The following is a 20,264-nucleotide window of genomic DNA, read 5'->3' as shown; positions in this document are numbered from 1 at the left end:
CCACCCTAAGCCTATGATGCGAGCGCTGACATCCAAGTTTATGCGAGCATACACGCCAGCTTTAAATGTTTGAACCGATAACGCAAAAATAGTGGAAATCCTGTTACCCCAAAATTCTAAAATTGGTCACAATTGCATGATCGGGAAACGTTTCAGGTCATTACGATCATCATGCGAACCCTGCACACGTTCTCCTGTAACTCCTATCGCTGTATGCTATTCATCTCTGCATTTTTATACATGCCAACATATCTGATGCAAGAACCCATGGCCAACATACTTGGAATTACATACTAGGGTTTTTTTGCTTGGAAAATATTCTACATGAAAAAGGGTCCTGATGCAAACATCGCCATATTGAACAATTTTTCAAGCGTAAAAATTCCTACAGGCCTTGAACTCGAGCTGTAACTGGTTTCATATACATTGCTATTTCTTACAACTACTACCATTTTATATTTCTTATCTAGGAGTAGGTCGATGACCCGACCAATGGATGTTGAGGTGGTTACGCAAGGTGGAGGTCCCCTCATCATTGTCCAAAGAGGTGCGTCCAGCTGTTAAAATGTCTCAAATTTTTCACCACTTGCAAAAAACTATAGGAATCAGCAGCAATCTATAATAAAACTCCGCAAACCTGACTTCATATCAATTGGAATAGCTTTGAATATGGGCAATCAGGTAGATTTTTATGTCATAACAATACAATATCAAGAAAAATAGCAGTTCCCAATTGTAATCTTAATTATGATAGCACGCATCCAGATTCATGGCAAGCTGGTTGGATGTCTTCAAAATGTTGTAAAAATTGCATGACAGATATTCTATGAAATTACAATACTGAGTCTGTAAACTGTGGGAACTCAAGGCCAAAATAATTTAATTAAACTATGTTTTAATAAGTTTAAATATTATACAATTAAAATAATAAATGATATCATTCCTTGGGGTATCTGGTGTACGAGTTTATTATCTAAACTCCGAAACTAGCTAAAGGATGCAAGAAACATGACATTTCACAAAATTTATTGAATCAAGTTGTAAGAATAATAGAAGTTTGCTTCCAACATCACTATGGTGAATCAAACTCATTGTCACAGAGGCCACTCTCCATCAATTTCTAAGGCATGTGATGGAAGGATGTGATTAGTATTTAAGAGTCTGACACATATCCAACTTACAGATTCAGGTAATACAGCTTAAGACCAAAGGTTTTTCCACATGTTGCGACGTGGTGACCCGCTTTATGCACCTAATAAATCTGTAACCATGTTAGACTAGCGGCAGCAATAGATATATGTCTGCACGATATCTTGCATATCACAAGGTATTGACCATGCCTGTTTGGAACATAGATATGGCTTGGTACTAAAGTCAAAAGGTCCATTATGTTTTATTGACACAACACAGCATGTGTCAAACATCTGTTCTTTGCCAGCTAGTGCCCAGAACACCTTGTGCCTGTGGTGCAAAACCCATTGTCTCTAACATATTGCAAGATCATGAACACAACTTTGAGAACATAATTGCCTTCCTACACAAGAAAATGTAAGTAACATTTTTGTGAAGACCACCATCTATACCAAGAACTAAGGCCCTATTTGGAGGAGCTTTTGGAGGGCCAAAAAACACTTTTAGATGAAAAAGGATGTTTAGTAAAAATTTCAAAAAGTTGTTTTAGCTTTTGCAGAAAGCTAAAAACAGCTTTTTGGAAAAAGCTCCATTTTGGAGTTTTTTTGAAAAAAGCTCCATTTTGGAGCCGTGGAAAAACTGTTTTGAGCTTTATCGAAAAACTGTTTTTTTTGACCAAAATACTCATAATAAAATAAAACAATTACATACTTTGTCCCTTTATAAACCTAAAAATATGCTGGAGCCCTAACAAAGAAGCCCAGCCGTGGATCAGACTCCCTTCCATGCAAGAAAAGATATTCTTGTTTCCTATTATTGTATTATACTATAAATTATATTATATTATATCATAATACATTAATATGTTATATTAAATAATTTAATATTATGTTATATAATGGAAAGTTAATATACACTAATAATTATAATATTTTATACCTTTATTATTGTATTATACTATAAATATAATATTATATTACATTATATCATAATATATTGATATGTTATGTTAAATAATTTAATATTATATTAAATTATTATGCTATAGTATATAATGTTATATTACTATATTATAATAATATTATATTACATTATAGTAATATTATACTCTATCATATATTTATGTATTAATATATGTAATATTTTATTATGTTTTGTTGTATAATACTATACAATGTCCTTTATAGTAATTTTATCATACAAAAGTACTTTCTCAGTTTGCTTACCAAACACATGTTAAAGTGCCACAACACTTCAGAAATATAGTTACCAAACAGCAAACAACTTTTTATAAAAGCTCTATTTTAAATAGCTCTACTTCTAATGGCTCTACTTCCAAAAGTTCTATTGTCAACAACTCCCCCAAATAGGGCCTATAAGCTAGGTTGTTGAACTAAACTTTCACTGTTATTATATACTCAAAAATAAAAGACTTTAAATTTCATTGATAGTATAAAGTTCTATTTTTCTATATCCAACTTGTTTGAAGTTGTTATAAATTTGATCAAGCTATGCTTGTACCCTAACTTTTCCTACATAAGAGGAAATCAGAAGAAAAAGTTTTTACACAATTTCTACTTGTCAGCATGGTTAACAACGAAAATATTATGATTTCACCAAGAAAATCAAAGAATAAACTGTTTCCAGTATTGGGTGGTTTCAATATGAAGTACCTAGTCATCATTGGCCATACCACCCGAAACCACCTAGTTCGAGGTGTACCAAACCAAACTGATGGGGAACCAGGACGGTTCGCCCTATCGACTCGGTAAATAGGCCAAGCCCATTAAAAAAGCCCCCCTCCCCAATTTGAGATCTGCTCGATCAAAAAGCCCCTTGGGTTGCGATCAAAAAGCCCATTAAAAAGCCCCAGCATCCCCTGAAACCCTTTGAACGTCCCTCCTCCCCCCCCCCCCCCCCCCCAAAAAAAAAAATCGTGGATCCCCCTCCGCCCTCCGCCCCCTTTCGCTCTCTTTTGATAAGAAATCTCTGCCAAGAATCTAGGATTTCTCCCCCTTTTCTCTTCCTCAAACCCTAGTCAAGAATGTGAAGTCAAAGACCAAGGAGAGAAGCTAATGGCCAGAGTGCAAGGAAAATAGAAGAGGAAGCAAGGAGGGGCAAGGCAGAAGCCTCAAGATCGAGGAATGCCTACAATATGGCCTGGAATGCGAAGAAGCAAAAGATGAGATGTGTCGAGGAAGTAGCGCTTGCCACTGGGCCTGTGGGGGAGAGAGACCATGGATAGGTTCATGTCAGGGCCTTCGAAACCCTCACCTCTCTCCCTCCACTCGCTACTGCTGACACCCTCCTCCTTCCTGTCTTTCTCCCGCTCCCCATCCTTCCCCAGCTACAACTACCGGACTAGGGAGACTGGCCAGTGCTGGTAGGCCAATGGACCCACACCTCCAGGCATCTCTCCGGCCACTCTATGGATCAATCCGTGCCTCCAAGTGAGTCCCCTCCCTCTCCTTCCTCTCCGGCTCTCCCTCCCTCTCCTTCCTCTCAGGCTCTCCCTCCCCATGGTTCCAATACATCGTGGTTTCATACGGTATAGACTGAAACTGTACCGTACAAGTTGCCAGTCAACATGCCTGTCGATACTAGTTTTACCATCATTATCCTCAGCCATCAATGAAGAGGTACTTTCCTCCCTCAAACAATGCCTTGACTAGTAAAAAAGGAAAAGCAAAGAAATTAGAGCAGATAAAGATTTGCTAGATGCAAATTAGTGAAGTTCACAGTTACATAAAACAGAAAAATGATACACAAACCTAGATTTACCATATGATGATAAGCAATAGTAGGTTCTGAAACTAGAAAGTGGATACAAACCTTTTTACAATCATCACGGTGAACAATTCCAACACAGCTACCCCAATCATCTATAGCAGGAATAGCAGAATCCTTAAAGAAACGCATAATAACTTTGTCCAATTTCAAGCTAGCAGGTAATGGATCAGCTTCTTCAAATGCTGTCATATACTTCTCAATAGGATCATTCAGTGAAACCTGAAGTACAGGATATAAACTTACAAGCTATGTCTGCAGTAATGGAAAGAATGTAAGGCCATTTAAGTAATGAAAAGAGTAAAACCTCTGGAAGGACATAAGGGCTGAGTATAGAATTAGTGAATCCTGACAAAGCTTCTACACGGATAGCAACCTGCAACAACATCAGATATTTTCTAATGTAGGAAATTGCTCACAAGAATGAGTGCAGCTAAGCTGGGTTCCCATGACAAAAGCTCTACATATTTATACACATAGCAGTGCTCACCCAGAACATGTCTTCCTGCTGCATATTTAGCTTTTCCTATACTACCAAGTACTTGGTTGCAAGATTAGTCCAGAGGGGTCATAAGCAATTATGTCTGTCAATGCCATTCATCAGTTGTTTAGGGGCTCTTTGGCCATAATCTAAAATAAATAATCTTAATGCAAATGCTTGTTCGGTTCCTTTTCATAAAATTTATTTTGGAAAACTGACAGGTCATAAACCTAAAATTGAGTTTTGTAAAAAAAAGTCCCCTGTTTTTCATTAAATCTGCATTATATAAAATCAACTATTACTAATACATGCTATAATTACCTTACAGACAATTATCTAGTCCATCTAAAGATGAAATTTGAAAATGGCATACCAACTTTTGGGTCCAAATAATAGTGAACCAAAGCTAAGAGAGTTATCTGCAGCTTACAAACCATAAGATGAATAGGTTGGGCTCTGACCAATCTTTCCCTCATAAAATACAAACTATAAAAACATAATAACCATTCTTATGATATGCCATTCATATAGTTGATGCGTCAAAGGAAAATACATATGTTAAAATATAGACCTGATGATCATTTTTCTTTATTTTTTAGAAAACCATAGGAACTTCAGTAACTACCTTCCTCATTTCTCAAAAACTTGATGAAAAGGATGAATTAGATGCATACCATGCCTCCTCTAGTTGTCCAAGAGAACCCTTCCCTTTTGGTAATAATTCTATGAAGGATTTGTCTAGCAACATCAACCTGTAGAAAACTTACCATCTTGTAAGTAACCTCTAAGAGAAAGAAAAGGGAAAAATGATGGAATAAGATATTCAGAACAATTTCCAATTTTCTGGCACAAAGTAGGTATGAAGAATAATAGCCTTTAGAAAATGGAGCAATGATATAAGATACTCAAGCATCAACAAGTAGGAAATAGGACAAACATATAAAGCACAATAGTTGACTTAAATTACAAAAATGGCAAAAACAATCTTGATTTTTTCCCCTAATTGATAAAATGAAGACCTTAGCAGTCCAGATTTTTTTAAGTATTATTGTGGAAAATTTTATCCTTTAAAGCAAAAAATAATTGGAATATAATAGAAGGAAATTAGAAATCATTAAGAAGATAAATTCACAAGGGAAATCCTAAAACATAAATGAACAAATGGAAAGAATGGCGAGGAAAAGAAATAACATAATGCAAGGAGGTTACACCATGTATTAGTAGCTACAGGAGTGCACCTCAACACTATATGGCGTCACTTTTGGTCCAAAATATAGACAAGAACAAGTCTGTTTCATGCAAAGGACACAGAAATGACCAAGAAAAGCAGTGTAAATGAGTGCACATAGAATATCATAAATTGACAAGGTATGAATGTAAAATTAAGAACTATTGGCTATGACTAAAAGTGTTGTTGGTCATAGATAACCAAGTCCAACCAGAGCAAGTCCCTATATAGACACTGAATCATGCACATAATTTACTTGTTTTGGCATAACCAGTTTTAACCAACATGTTCCGTATGTATATATACAACTCAAACCAAGGAATTTATGATTGATGCATGCATGCACAAACACATGCACATGTGTGAAGGCATAAACACACACCAAAGAAAAGGAAAGAGAGAGAGAAACAAAGGAGGAACCATATTTGATGCAGGAATAACAGTGATTGCATCTTTGGATTTAAGGCTAAGGTTAACGTAGATGGAAAATGGTTAGATCTAGGTAACTCAATGAATCCATAAGGCTGAGGTTCCAAGTTTTCTTTTTTGTTTTTTGGGATAGACCAAATGTTCTGTTAGAAGATCAAATGAATATGCAAGAGAGCCACCAGCAATACAATCATCACATTGAGATACTGAAAATTTGCCATGTAGATTTTCATCAAAAAGTTGGTAACAGAGAGTCTAGAAAGCAGCAGGACTTAACCATGGAGTCTTTACCATAGAGGAAAGTGGTTTAATCTTTTTCTTCTTCTTCCTTTTTTCCTTTTCCCAAATAGAGGACAAGTTTTACACTTATGGCTAACTTGATCCACACCTACTTGACCCCTTAATAGTTCAATCAGCTGTATCGGTAGCAAGGACCAAATTGTGCCATTAACAATATAGAACAGCAGAATTTGTTTTATAACGTGCATCATATCTTTTATAGTTTCTGAAACTTATGCTTTAAAAATTTTTCCGTGACAAGACATACTACCACATTCCTCGTCAAAAAGGCCACTATTCATCAAGCTTGCCAATTAAATCTGATGAGTAGTTTATGTAGGTGAGACACATCTTCAACTGCTAAGAACCTTAAAATGAAAATACATAAGTTTGGTATCAAATTGAGCAAAGGTGCTACCTGGTCATCATTTATTGCTGCCTCCATAAGAAGCTCATCAGCTTCTACTTGCACCGAAGGAGAAATTGATCCAACAGAATCTGACCACATGTGAACATGCAGCCTTTTGACCATGTCAAAATCTCCTCTTATAGAAAATGCCCGCATCATTGAAAGATAGAGATGAGGCTTAGGTCTCAAATTATTTTTTTTGCCATTCTGCTTTATCATCTCTCCAAATATACAAAGGGCATCTACAATGAAAAAGAAAGAGAAGCACCATTCACCAAATTGAACATTATAAAATCTAATAAAATTTAATACTTCACCAAAGAAAAGGAAATGGAAGAGAATTTTTTTTTTTTTTTGGGGGGGGGGGGTTGTTCTCATTTTCCAATCAACTGGTTACAGCATGGTCTGCCATACCGGTCCGTACCGGTCCAGCCTGGGACCGGTACCGGATTAGCGTGAAATCCGGTACCGGTAGTTTATTGTTGAAAAACCGGTACCGGACCGGTACGGGACCGGTACGGAACCGGTTCGGATCGGTACGCCACCGGTTCGGACCGGTACGCCACCGGTTCGGACCGGTACGGATCGGTTTCGTACCGGTCCGGGCCGCCACCGGTACGCCGACCGGTACCGGTACGGCGGACGTTGGGTTACAGGATTACTCTTAAGCATTGAAAATGAAGGCATATCATTACAGGCTTTTGCTTTCAGAACATGGTTCCAAATCACTTAAATGGTTTCTAAAAGCTCTCAATTTTAAAGTAAATATTTATAGAATTTAAAAAGTTACATAGTTTCTATGAGAAACAGTTAGAAGTTTATAAACTATCAAATTAATGAAGAAATAAGAGAATTATACAACATATTCTATGTTATGTGGATTGCATTATGTTAGATTTAATCTTATGTATCTAACTATGCACTTAGTTTCTATTCCAGCGTTAAATCAACAATAAAAGAATTAAATAGTGATTTAGATGTTTGAGAGAATATTTGTACAGCTAAACATATTATGGCTTCCTAGTGTTTAAACCTTCATGCTTCAATCGAGTTCTGCTTTGGTGTTTAAGTGGCTGTTGTTGACAAATTTGATTGAGTAAATGATCAAGTTGCAGTGACATGCTAATGTTTCAAGTCAGTCGTTCCTAAGATGAATGATCACTTTATTTATTTGTTGGCTGCTATAAGTCAACATTTCCTTTTGTTGATGAATTCATCTCATGAGTAGTCGTCAAGTTCATGGAACTGTAAAGTTGAGTAATCTTTGAAGTTCCTCTTTCCAATTCTTGTATTCATACTTTATAGGAATAGATGCATTTATCTACATAAACAAATAATGTATATTGTAAACAAACTGACAGCCTTACTCTTCTATACAAACTCTAACAATTTCTGATTCCATTCATAATCACAGAAAATAGATTTTAGACAATTAACTAATAATATCTTGTACCATCAAGCTCAACAAGCTGAATTTATGTATGCAATGGTTAAGTTAAAATTTGATAGTAAAAGAAAGAATGAAAAAATATCATTATTAAAGAGGCCAACGGTAACACTTAAGAAGTTACACATATTACCCTTGGTCGACCCACAAGCCAGCAATGCATCAACAATTGCAGTATATGCAGTTCTATCAATAACAAGATCAGGCAATGATTTCATCTCCACCACAATCTTCAGAACTGAAACCAGGTCTTTGTTGTTTCCTAAACCCTAGAGCACATCCATAACTTATCATTGGAGCGACTAGAAAATGAAGAAGATGCTATTGCTACAAATAGTTGTAATTTAAATAAAGTAAAAAGCAGCAGAGGATAAAATCATACGGAAAATACTAGAAAAGGGCATGTTGTCATGTTATGCCAATTATGATGGACCTAACTCATGTAATTTAGGCCCTACTAGAGGAGGGGGAGGGGTAGAGGGAGAGGGAGAAGGAAAAAGGTGCAGTAGGGATTCTGAATAGAAAGAGCACTTCTGTCCTCAACTGAAAATTACCACCATTAGAGTCAACACCGACCATGAATCTTGATAAACACCCCCAACAACCATGACCCTTCATCATTTCCATCAACAAAGTAAGAGGAAGGCGGGGAAAGGAACAACTAGCCTAAAATTGAACGATTAAGAGATCCAGGCCATGGAATAGTTGGGTGTGAGGCCTTAAGGATTAGAAGAGGAGAGGATGAAAATGTTGGGAATTTGGGAGATCAGAAAAGAGGGTTTGATCGGAGAAATGGGAAAGGTTGTGGAAAGGATTGATCATGCCATCTAAAATGGAAAGAGGAAAAATGAGAGCAGGTCTATCATGAGCCCTAATCAATTTAGACCCTTGGATTGAAATCCAAGGATCATAATGGTGAGTCTTAATAGCAGATCTTTGAGTCTAGTAAATTACAATCCAACTGTTTATATATAAAAATATTTTAATCCCTATACAGTGTAATAATTTAATATATATATAGTATTTTATTAGTTTAAATTTCGAGCTATATTGACCCAAACACAACTTAGCTAGGCTTAGCTTGTGTTCAGATTGTTTACATCTTGACCCCAAACATTCAGCTCGTGTTCCACTCATTACCTAGTCAAGCAAGTGAAAATCAAGCTGAATATTGAGCTGAACACGAGCTGCTGATGAACAACTTATTCATTTAGACACTGAGCAAAAGGGAAACCTTGTCATATGTTAAGCACGATACATGGTCATCTTATATCTTTAATAAATGAGATTGATCGAATCCATGTTTGAATCACTTCATAGTTCTCTCATGATCTATTTCCATCTTTCACTCTTATTCTCCTCCCTCCTACTCTCTGCCCTTGTATTTTTCATCATTTTTATTTCTTTCTTGTCACAGCTATATTTTACTAAAAGATTATATCATTATAATTTGTTAAAAGTTTGTCTCATAAAGCTCTTAAATAGAACAACCTGACAAAGAAAGCAGAACATGAGGATGGACCCTAAATATTTTCAGTTAATAACCAACCATGACGAGCTTGTATATTTTTTAGCAACAGGAACTGAGCTAATAATTATTTGACAATCATGTTTCATTAGGAAAGCAACAATAACATACAATGTTTTGATGACTCAAGTTTATTTCCTTACTACAAGACTGGTCATTTACACATTCACCTGTCAAATATTCATAAGCAGAGCCCAAGAGAAGCTAGCAGCCTAGTACCCTTAAAATCAGTAGGATCCTCAAGGATTGCTCACTTGACAATTGAATATAATTTTGCCATGTTTCACATGCCATTCTCACCCTTAATGCCTGAATATAATAAAAATTTTGCAGGCCAACCAGTTGCAAATGTCTAAATCCTAATTATTGGGAGGGATTTTAGACATTTAGAGTTTAAGGTTTAGATGTGGAGATCCTGCACTCTGCACTATTTAATAATAAACATACATATAAATGCTAGTAGGTGAACTAATAGACCTCATGCAAGAGTTTCTTTTTTCTCCTCTGAAATTTGTTGAAACACAAGCGATATGATGATAAAGATTAAAGAGTGTCTTAAGATGTATGTCAATAGACTTCTTATGCAACAAACAGTATGTGTGTGAAAGAATGTTATGCATGCAAATTCCAAATAAACAAGGATAATAAATTATGGTTATTTGGTTACTATTATTCATGCATTATTTTAAAAATAACAGAAGGAATATGCAAACTGCACTCAATTATTACTTTTCATACCTTAAGTAAAGTAGTGTAAGTGACAGCATCTGGAAGGAGTTCATAGCAACTAACCTTTTCAGCTTCTTCCTGCAAGAAGGATTGACAACTTATTCATATAAAGTGTAAACTCTGTGTATTTTTTGGACATCGGAAAACTGATTTGAACAGCTTTAAACTAGCCTCTTAAATACTTTCTCGAGACCTTCATTTCTGCAAGCAACTGAATTGCAGTATCTGTTCTTCCATCTCTTATGCATGCAAAAATCAATGTATTATAAGTCAGCTTATCAGGCTTCAACCCTTGGCACAACATTTCATCTCGAATGGTTAAAGCAGCAAGAGGGAAGTCAGTGTTTGCATACCCCTGAAAGGGAGATTAGAATGTGTCACCAATTATTAAATACATATAACTGCATATTAGAAGTATAAAAGCATATCCAAATAAAAGATCAAAAAGCATGTAATACTGCTTTGACTCCGGATATTTAAGTTCAAGGATAACGGCAATACATCAATATCAACATAGCAAGTCAACCTTCATCAGTAAGTTGTACAGTACGACAGAGTGACCATCTTCATGAAGCACGCGGCGGAAACGTGCAACAAGACCATTGGCACGACGCATATCTCCTGCACTTAAGCAAGTTAAAAACCCATTTATACAGCATGGAACCAGACATATCAGCAGAGATCCAGTTACTGATGGAACTGCAATGTTTCAAAAGACACAACATTTTTATATTCATGCTCAAAGATGAAAAAGGAGAGCATTATTATAGTTAAACAAGTTATTTCCATATTTGAGTTCTTTTGTTAAGCACATATTGCAAATGCCGTGTACTCACTTCAAGATAGGAAAAAAGCCCCCACATTTACACATATGGAAAATATATGCTGCCAGTAAATGCACTTATTTTTCTAATGTCAACATTGTTATATCTTTCTTTATTTTTTTTTTTGCCACATCCTAATATCAGATTTGCTATATATTTATTTCATACATTGTTTTTGACTTCAAATTGGAATCTACAGGCACACAAAGTCAAAAAAATCATTATTATCTTCTTGGATTGAAGGCTGAATCGCAACTCTATCCAGTCAAAAGGTTTTAGTGTGTTTCCAAACAATATAACTCAAATTTACCCCTTTAAATGTAATAAAATAAATATGGAAGCCTTGAGTAGTGGTATGATTGATATTTCGATACACCATTTGCTTAATTTGCTTAAGAGCTCTCTTTTCTCTTCTACCTACTATTTGTTTGCTGGCTCATCATATTTGGTTCCCCAGCTTTCATCAATTAAACAAATCAAACAAAACCATAGGCATGCATCTCCATTTAATCAACCTGCTTGAAGCATCCCCATGACTTCTACATAAAAGAATGTGCTGTAATGTGCAGTGAAGTTGTTTGCATGTGAAATTCAAAGTATCTTAAGACCAACAACATGAATCTTCGAGTTTATGTCTGTGCTTATATATCAAGGAAAGCAAAACTATAATCTGATTAGTCTTTGCAGTCTGGTTCTCATTTTGGCATATCAAACAGAGAATACTCTCACATGAAATCATCATAAAGTTTTAGTATAATTATCATCCTAGCAGACAAATGTATGTGAGTACTGAAATTTGGTTTTCATAATCCCCTACACCCCCACCCCAACCAAAAAAAAGCCCCCTGCCCCAAAACCTATACAAACGGGGTGTGGTTCTATTACATGGGGTGTAAAGATAGTACTTCACACATACTTCCAAATTTAATGTTTGTTGTTCAAAAATGGAAATTTGAACTGTTGGTTGTGATCTAAGTCCTAAAATATCTATCTATGAAAGATCTGAACCTGCAACTTCTAGCATGACAAACCAGCACTCTAACCATCCCCTTTCATCACCATTGTCAATCAAAATTTATATACATACATACATGCATACACACACATACATAAATACAAATATACATAAAATGAAATTGTTCTATTGCCTCATGGGGGTAACTTCCATGTTGTTATGAAATTAAAATGTAATCATGGTAGTAAACAATGACAATGTCCTAACACCAACCTGCCTCAAGCAGTGCACTTAAAAGACCAAAAATAAGTTTTGACGACAATTTTGGGCTCCCCGTAGCAGAGTCTTGCTCTACACATTCAAGTATTTGAAATGCTTCATCAACTCTCCGTGCCTCTCCCAAACCCTTCAAAGATCAATAAACACTCGATACCATTAATGTGAAAAACTTCAAGACATGCTAATGATGTTGAACTATTTCACCCCTTACGAATCAACAAGGAAATTGCTAATGCAGTCAACAAGCAATCACCTTGTAAATTTCAACCAACAATGTCAATGATCATCGGTAATAATAGAATTGTGAGAGAACTTTGAAGTATACATAATAAATTTATGCGGAAGAAATTATGCATTTCACATCATGGGATGCATGAAGATAGAAATGATTGAAAAAGAAACAGAAAATAGGAAAAACGGTCCATTCCAAAAGGATCAAAATCATTACTTGTGGATATCAAATCTTGACCAAAAAGAGAATAAGCTGAAACATATCACATTCATCTGTTCAATTAATCATATAATAAAAAATCAAAGAACTCATGATCCCAAATCTCGGCCAGCACATTGGGAAATCCATCTCTTTAAAACTCTGCAAATCCATCTTATCAGAACTGTGCTCATCAGCACACCCAAAATTTTCGCTCACCAACAAAGCAGGATGTTTAAGGCCTTTACAAAACTATGAATATATAGAGAGCCAGAAACCATTTGCAAGAGACGTCAAAATCAAGCACAATTACAAGAATGGGATTATCAGGGAAACAGAAAAATCACAAAGTAAATATCAACAGAAACTAAAGTCCTGAACATTTGCCTTTAATAATACTTAATGATATAACCATCTGTCATGGAAGGCTGATAGGTCCCAACCAGAGAAGAAGAGAACGAAGACAAGGGAAAGGAAATGATATTCAATGGCCCTTTCCAAAGAGAAAATAAGCCATGCAAAATAGCAAGATACAATTCTCTCTTCGGGTGAGAGAAACCCAATACAAACTAACCAACAGGACAAAAGACATCCCTTTTTCCCTCACTCCCCTCCTCTCTTAATTACTCCCCTGCATCCGTACAAGACGGGCCATTGTCTATCACTCCCTACCACATCCCCAGCTGCTTCGGAGTCCATCCGCGCCCTTCTTCCCCACATCGATGCGTTCTACGGGCCATCACACATCGCTCCCATTTCCCCACGATCGCTCCGTAGCCCCTCTGGCTTTCCATCCTGCATCCGCGTGTGATCCGACCCATCACGCGTCTCTGCCCCTCGTCTCGCGTCCGCTTCGGAACCCATGCACGTCTTCGAGAACTTCGTTGTTGGGTTACCCCTTGCTGGCCACGCTTCCAACGTTGTAGCTACCTCGTCGAAACGGTCCATAGATGCCAAGTAACGCGGGTTCGGCTTCCGGGCACGTCGGGGTCTGGTGCACCCATCATCCCTCCCCCCTTCAGGCAATGCCTTGTCCTCAAGGCTTGCTTTCGGATACTGTTGTTTCAACCGGTCATATTCTTCCCAAGTGGCATCTTCTTCCGGTAACGCTCGCCATTGCACGAGGACTTCTTCGACGATTTTCCCCCCTTTTTTAACCCAGCGGTAGTCTCTAATAGCTGCTGGTTCCATTACCGGACATCCGTCTTCTCGGATGGGTGGAGGATCCTGACGAAGAACTTGTTCGTCACCAATTTTTCGTTTAAGGAGAGATACGTGAAACACAGGATGCACCTTGGCCCCTTCAGGTAGCGCTAGACGATAAGCCACCGGCCCTATGCGTTTAATCACTTGATAGGGTCCAAAATACTTTTGGGCAAGTTTCTGATGTGCTTGTCTGAAGATAGTATGTTGTCGGTAAGGCGGAAGCTTTAAGAACACCCATTCTCCTTCTGTGAACACAGCATCTCTCCGCTTCTTGTCAGCCCGTTGTTTCATGGTAGCTTGTGCTCTCTCCAAGTTACTTTTCAGCTCCTTTAACAGTTGGTCTCGGTTGGCAAGTGATCGATCAACTTCGTCAATCGCCGAATTTCCTTCCATGTATCTGATGATTGTTGGTGGGGTTCATCCATAAACTGCTTGGAAGGGGGTCATGCCTGTAGTGGAGTGAAAAGTGGTGTTGTACCAGTATTCCGCCCACGCCAAGTTTCGCTCCCATGTTTTCGGAAATTGACTGCATAAACACCGAAGATATTGTTCTACACATCTATTAACGACCTCCGTCTGGCATCGGATTGAGGATGGTAGGCTGAACTCATGTTGAGTGTCGTTCCCTGCAGCTTGAATAACTCACGCCAGAAGTTGCTCATGAACACGGGATCCCGATCGCTGACTATCGATCTTGGCATCCCCTGCAGTCGTCCAATCTGGTTTACATAAAGTTCAGCTACCCCTCTTGCGGTATACGGATGGGATATGGCCAAGAAATGAGCATACTTCGTGAGTCGGTCAACAACGACTAAAATCACATTCTTTCCTCCTGACCATGGTAAGCCTTCGACGAAGTCCATTGAAATATCCTCCCATACTCGCACAGGTACAGCTAGAGGTTGTAGGAGCCCGGCTGGAGCTTGGGCTTCGTATTTGTGTTGTTGGTAGACCACACACTCAGCCACGAATTGTTGGATGTCCTTCCTCATGGATTCCCAGTAAAAGGCTTGAGAAATCCGCTTGTAAGTTCTTAGAGCGCCTGAATGCCCGCCGACTTTTGTGTTATGGAACTCCTCCATCAGTTTCACTTTTAGTGGCGATCCGGAAGGAATCAGCACCCAGTCCTTATAGTAGAGTATTCCTCCCTTGGTTTGGTAATTTTTCATGCGGTCGGGTTCCACCTTGAGTTGTTGAATTTTCTGTTGCAGATGTTGGTCTTCACGGTGAGCAGCCCTTAGTTCCTCCTAGATATCAAAGAGTGGTCGGCTGATGGCGTTGAGCATAGCTCCTTCGTGTCTGCGCGAAAGAGCATCAGCGGCTGTGTTGTCTTTCCCGGGTTTGTATAGGATCTCGTATTCGTAACCCAGAAGCTTCGCCACCCATGTCTGTTGCTCCGCGTACTGACCCGCTGCTCTAAAAAATGCCGAAGACTCTTCTGGTCCGTGTGTATTTGGAATTTCCTTCCCAGCACGTAGGGCCGCCATAGTCGGATTGCCTCCATGATTGCCAGCATTTCCTTGGCATAAGTAGACCACCCCTTCTTCGCCACACCGAGCGCCTTACTCATGTAAGCGATGGGCCTCCCGTTCTGCATACGAACCGCTCCAATCCCTTGATCTGAGGCGTCCGCTTCTATCACAAATGTCTCTGAAAAATTCAGGATGGCGAGCACCAGTGTCGTGGTCATCGCTTGCTTGAGGTGGAGAAAGGCTTGCTCGGTTTGAGGGCTCCACTGGTACTATCCTTTTCTCAGTAAGGCTGTTAAGGGTGCAGTGATGATCCCGTATTCCTTTACAAACTTCCGGTAGTATCCCGTCAATCCAAGAAAACCCCGGAGCTCCGTTACTGAAGTTGGTCGTGGCCAGTTCTGCATAGCTTGGATCTACGTGGCATCTACCTGTACTCCATCGGCTGACACAATGTGGCCGAGATACTCCACTTGTTGTCGCCCAAACAGGCACTTGGACGGATTAAGATAAAACTGATGTTCCGCAAGGATCTTGAGGGTGGTGTCCACATGAACTAAGTGCAACTCCCATGTAGCACTGTATACCAAGATATCGTCGAAGAAAACTAAGACGAACTTACGTAGGTACCTCCGAAAAATAGAGTTCATGGCTGCCTGGAAAATGGACGGGGCATTGCACAATCCGAAGGGCATAACTAAGTATTCAAAGTGTCCATTATGGGTGCGGAAGGCTGTTTTTGGGACATCTTCAGGGTGAACACGGATCTGGTGGTAGCCTGATTTGAGATCAAGCTTAGAGAAATACCGTGCTCCATGAAGTTCATCGAGCATGTCATCAATGGTGGGAATTGAAAATCTGTCCTTGACGGTGGCTGCATTGAGTGCTCGGTAATCCGTACAAAACCTCCAACTGCCGTCTTTCTTCTTCACCAGAAGCACCGGCGAGGAGTAGGGACTTTGGCTTTCTCGGATGATCCCAGTCTCCAGCATGTCCTTCACTTGTCGTTCAATCTCATTCTTCTGATAGTAGGCATACCGGTATGGCCGCACGTTGATCGCCGAGGTTCCTTCTTGCAAGGGAATGCGGTGCACGAACTCTCGCTCCGGCGGCATCTTTCGGGGCTCTTCAAAGAGTGTTGAATACCGGCTCATCAACTGTTGAAGGTCTGTTGATGGATTCCTCTCCTCAGCTGCAGTTTGATTATTGTCCCTGTCTTTGACAAATATGGCAAATATTTGGTTCTTCCCATTTATTTCCTGTTGCATCCCTTGCGGATTGAGAGCTCGGGCAAGTTTGGGAGGCTGCCCAGACAGCTTGCACTCTCTTCCGTTCCACTGGAATGTCATCGTTAATTGCTTCCAGTCGCAGAGCACCGGTCCGAGCATGGCGAGCCACTGTACGCCCAGAACGGCGTCCAGCCCCATAATCGGCAACGTATAAAAAGTCACCCAGAATTTCTTGCCTTGCAGCTCTACCTCCACCGGTCGAAATCTTTCTTTGCAGTGCAGAGTTTCCCCATTCACCACTCGAACCCCGAACTTTTCTGAGGCTTCCACCGGAAGTTGGAGTTGTTGGGCAATGCGGTTACTCACAAAGTTGTGAGTTGAGCCGCTGTCAATGAGTACCGTCATTGGCTGGCCTTGGATGCGTGCCACTACTCGCATCGTTCTGGGTCCATTCCACCCAGAGAGAGCGTGTAGGGAAATCTTCGGGGATGCCTCTCCTTGGGACTAATCCTCATTGTGGGAGTTGGCTTCACCGTCTTTAGTTCCTTCCGCATCCTCCACTGGATCAGCTTCAATCAGGTGAACATGAGAAGTCTCGCACCGGTGCCCAGGTGTAAACTTCTCATTGCATTTAAAGCAGAGACCACGCTCCCGTCGTTGCTGCATTTCTTCCCATGAAATGCGTCGGATCGGCGCCGGGGCGAGAAGCCGTGGTGCCGACGTAGTTGGATTCGGGAGTCGCAGAGCTCCGGCTGCCCGCAGTGGAGTGCTCCGACCTGCTCTCCGTTTCTGCTCCAATCTCTCCTCTCACAGTCGGGCCACTGTGATAGCTTCTCGCAAAGAACTAGGCTGCCGCATGCGTACCTCCTTGGCAATTTCCTCCTTGAGTCCTCCGATAAAAGTACCCAGTAGCGCGTCCGGTGGCCATCCCTTGACTCGGTTGGCCAGTTTCTCGAACTCCTGTTGGTATTCCCTCACCGTCCCACTTTGTTGGACACGAGAGAGCTTCTCGTTAAAGTTGATGTACTCATTGGTTCCGAACCGAGCCAACAGTTCGCGTTCGAACACCCTCCAAGTAATAACAACACCTTCGTCTTGGTATGTTCGACGTAGCCACTGCCACCAGTGGTTGGCCTCCTCATCTAGATAGAACGAGGCCGTGGAAACCCTTCGGTTGGCTGGAATGCATTGGCCATCAAAGTATTGTTCAGCTCGATTGAGCCAAACAATGGGATCATCCCCAGTGAACCGTGGAAACTCCATCCTTGGATGACGATGGGCTCCGATGAGTTCCTCCCTTCGTTCGAAGCCGCCTTCTCGTGGCGACACAGTTTGTTTGAGTGGCGTGGGAGGCGGAACTGAGATCTGAAGGTGGCGGATGGCCTCTAGGACCTCCGTCAGACGTCCATCCATTCGTGCCTCCAGACTCCGTAGCTCCTCCTGCATCGCGCCCATCTCAGCTTCTAGGTGCTCTATCCTTTCCTTATTCGACATTTTCCCGCTCTGATACCACGATGATAGGTCCCAACCAGAGAAGAAGAGAACGAAGACAAGGAAAAGGAAATGATATTCAATGGCTCTTTCCAAAGAGAAAATAAGCCATGCAAAATAGCAAGATACAATTCTCTCTTCGGGTGAGAGAAACCCAATACAAACTAACCAACAGGACAAAAGACATCCCTTTTTCCCTCACTCCCCTCCTCTCTTAATTACTCCCCTGCATCCGTACAAGACGGGCCATCGTCCATCACTCCCTACCACATCCCCAGCTGCTTCGGAGTCCATCCGCGCCCTTCTTCCCCACGTTGATGCGTTCTACGGGCCATCACACATCGCTCCCATTTCCCCACAATCGCTCCGTAGCCCCTCTGGCTTTCCATCCTGCGTCCGCGTGTGATCCGACCCATCACGCGTCTCCGCCCCTCGTCTCGCGTCCGCTTCGGAACCCATGCACGTCTTCGAGAACTTCGTTGTTGGGTTACCCCTTGCTGGCCACGCTTCCAACGTTGCAGCTACCTCGTCGAAACGGTCCATAGATGCCAAGTAACGCGGGTTCGGCTTCCGGGCACGTCGGGGTCTGGTGCACCCATCAAAGGCCAAATCAGAGCATAATTTTTTCAAGAATTGAGTGCCCGCAGAGGAATGAAGCATGATCCCACAAATAACCTAAACAACCACGACAGATGCCAAAAACCAATAATCTCATTGAAGACTCGAAAAAAGTTTCTTAGAGAAAATGAAATCGAGTCAATTTGTTACAGGACAAATAGGTATGCCAACAAGAATCTCATCAAAGTGACCTCCAAATTCTTTGAAAAGTTAGGGATTTTTTTTGCCTCCGCTCAAACTCAGTGTTCTCTTTTTGGTTGTTCAATACTAACTTCCAAACCAAAAAACCTAAATATATTAATCCATCACAACAATAAAATTTCCCATATAAGTCAATCTACTAATCAAAGAACTCCAAAAAGGAACAAAGAAACCTGCAATTCTTGAAGTACCTTCAACAAGATCCCGTAGGAGACACTATCAACACCGCAGCTCTCCGGCTTGGCCATTTCCTCAAAGATCCGTTGAGCCGAATCAACGTCCCCGCAATGCACACACGCTTCCAGAACGGCATTCATCACGATGGTGTTCAGCTTCCCGTACCGCTTCCTCGCAACCTCCACTTCCTCAAAGATCTACACCAAAACCCTCAGCACTCAACCACCGCAACCAAGAATCAAGAAAACCCCAAGAAACCAACGATTTCTCATCAAGAAAAAACCCAACCTGATGCAGCTGCCTCCTTCTCGTGAGCTTAACGATCCGCGACGTCAGCCGTCGGAGATTAGGAGCGGAGGAGGTTCTCAGGTGGCGGCGCCAGGTAGAAGGTGTGGGGGGAGACGAGGAGCAAGGAGAAGGAGGGATTCGGAACGGGATATTTCGAGGGAAGAGGGCTTCTTGGAGAGGGAAATATCGCGGGCGAAACCCTAGCAGCGGCATTGCTTATGACCTTCTATCGCGGCTTCCGAAGCCCATCAACCGAGAAAAAATGCGCGGCGACGAATAAATAGTGGTGTAACGGAATGCGGAGCAGATAACAGCTGGCGACAGAACCACAACTTCACCCTTAGCGAATTGATCAATCTCGGTAAGTTGCTATAAATCTAATGGCGTGCACTACGTAGCGCACTGCTTAAGGAACTGTGATTGGCGGCATGCAGCACCGCATGATGCATATTATTTAGAATATAATTTCCCCTATTTTTGGATCCAAACATCTGATCCATTTTTTTTTTAATAATATGGTGGCTATTCACCATCATTTAGGTTTAAATTCAAGGCCTTTTACTTGGAAAGACGGTACCGACCAGCTGAGCTCCCAGCTGCTGGTCGATTCATGAGAAATCTCAAGAGAAGGTGCAAGCTGCAAATAGAG

General features: G+C 40.6%; 1 protein-coding gene across 9 annotated transcripts; it reads right to left on the bottom strand.

Moving 5' to 3' along the window:
• Positions 1-268: 268 nt before the first annotated feature.
• On the bottom strand, positions 269-19,960 carry LOC103718395 (pentatricopeptide (PPR) repeat-containing protein / CBS domain-containing protein). Of its 9 annotated transcripts, none has more exons than XM_008807192.6 (12): positions 19,616-19,960; positions 19,342-19,524; positions 12,501-12,633; positions 10,975-11,069; positions 10,642-10,803; positions 10,458-10,526; positions 8,325-8,460; positions 6,754-6,986; positions 5,074-5,151; positions 4,226-4,294; positions 3,964-4,140; positions 269-557 (listed from the first exon to the last, which is right to left on the bottom strand). In XM_008807192.6, exons 1-12 carry the CDS (start codon positions 19,826-19,828, stop codon positions 321-323), a joined length of 1,785 nt encoding a protein of 594 aa, XP_008805414.2. In that variant the 5' UTR covers positions 19,829-19,960; the 3' UTR covers positions 269-320. The 9 variants fall into 9 exon arrangements, with proteins under 9 accessions (XP_008805414.2, XP_008805415.2, XP_026664784.2 ...); XM_008807193.6 differs by having other exon boundaries at positions 10,512-10,526; positions 19,616-19,882; XM_026808983.4 differs by having other exon boundaries at positions 339-637.
• Between the last annotated feature and the right edge of the window lie 304 nt (positions 19,961-20,264).

The sequence above is a fragment of the Phoenix dactylifera genome, chromosome 2, assembly GCF_051530095.1.
Source record: "Phoenix dactylifera cultivar Ajwa chromosome 2, Ajwa_hap1_PhDact_Kaust_v1.1, whole genome shotgun sequence".
Lineage (NCBI taxonomy): Eukaryota > Viridiplantae > Streptophyta > Magnoliopsida > Arecales > Arecaceae > Phoenix > Phoenix dactylifera.
Note: the sequence above shows the minus strand (reverse complement) of the source record. Positions and strands in the feature narration are given on the sequence as shown.

Coding starts and splice junctions, on each gene's coding strand:
- LOC103718395 (XM_088716686.2), bottom strand. CDS start 19,828: ATGCCGCTGCTAGGGTTTCGCCCGCGATATTTCCCTCTCCAAGAAGCC. Junction 12,634..19,341: donor CCTACGGGATCTTGTTGAAG/GTACTTCAAGAA, acceptor TGATCTTTGAAG/GGTTTGGGAGAGGCACGGAG. Junction 4,141..4,225: donor GCCCTTATGTCCTTCCAGAG/GTTTTACTCTTT, acceptor CCTGTACTTCAG/GTTTCACTGAATGATCCTAT.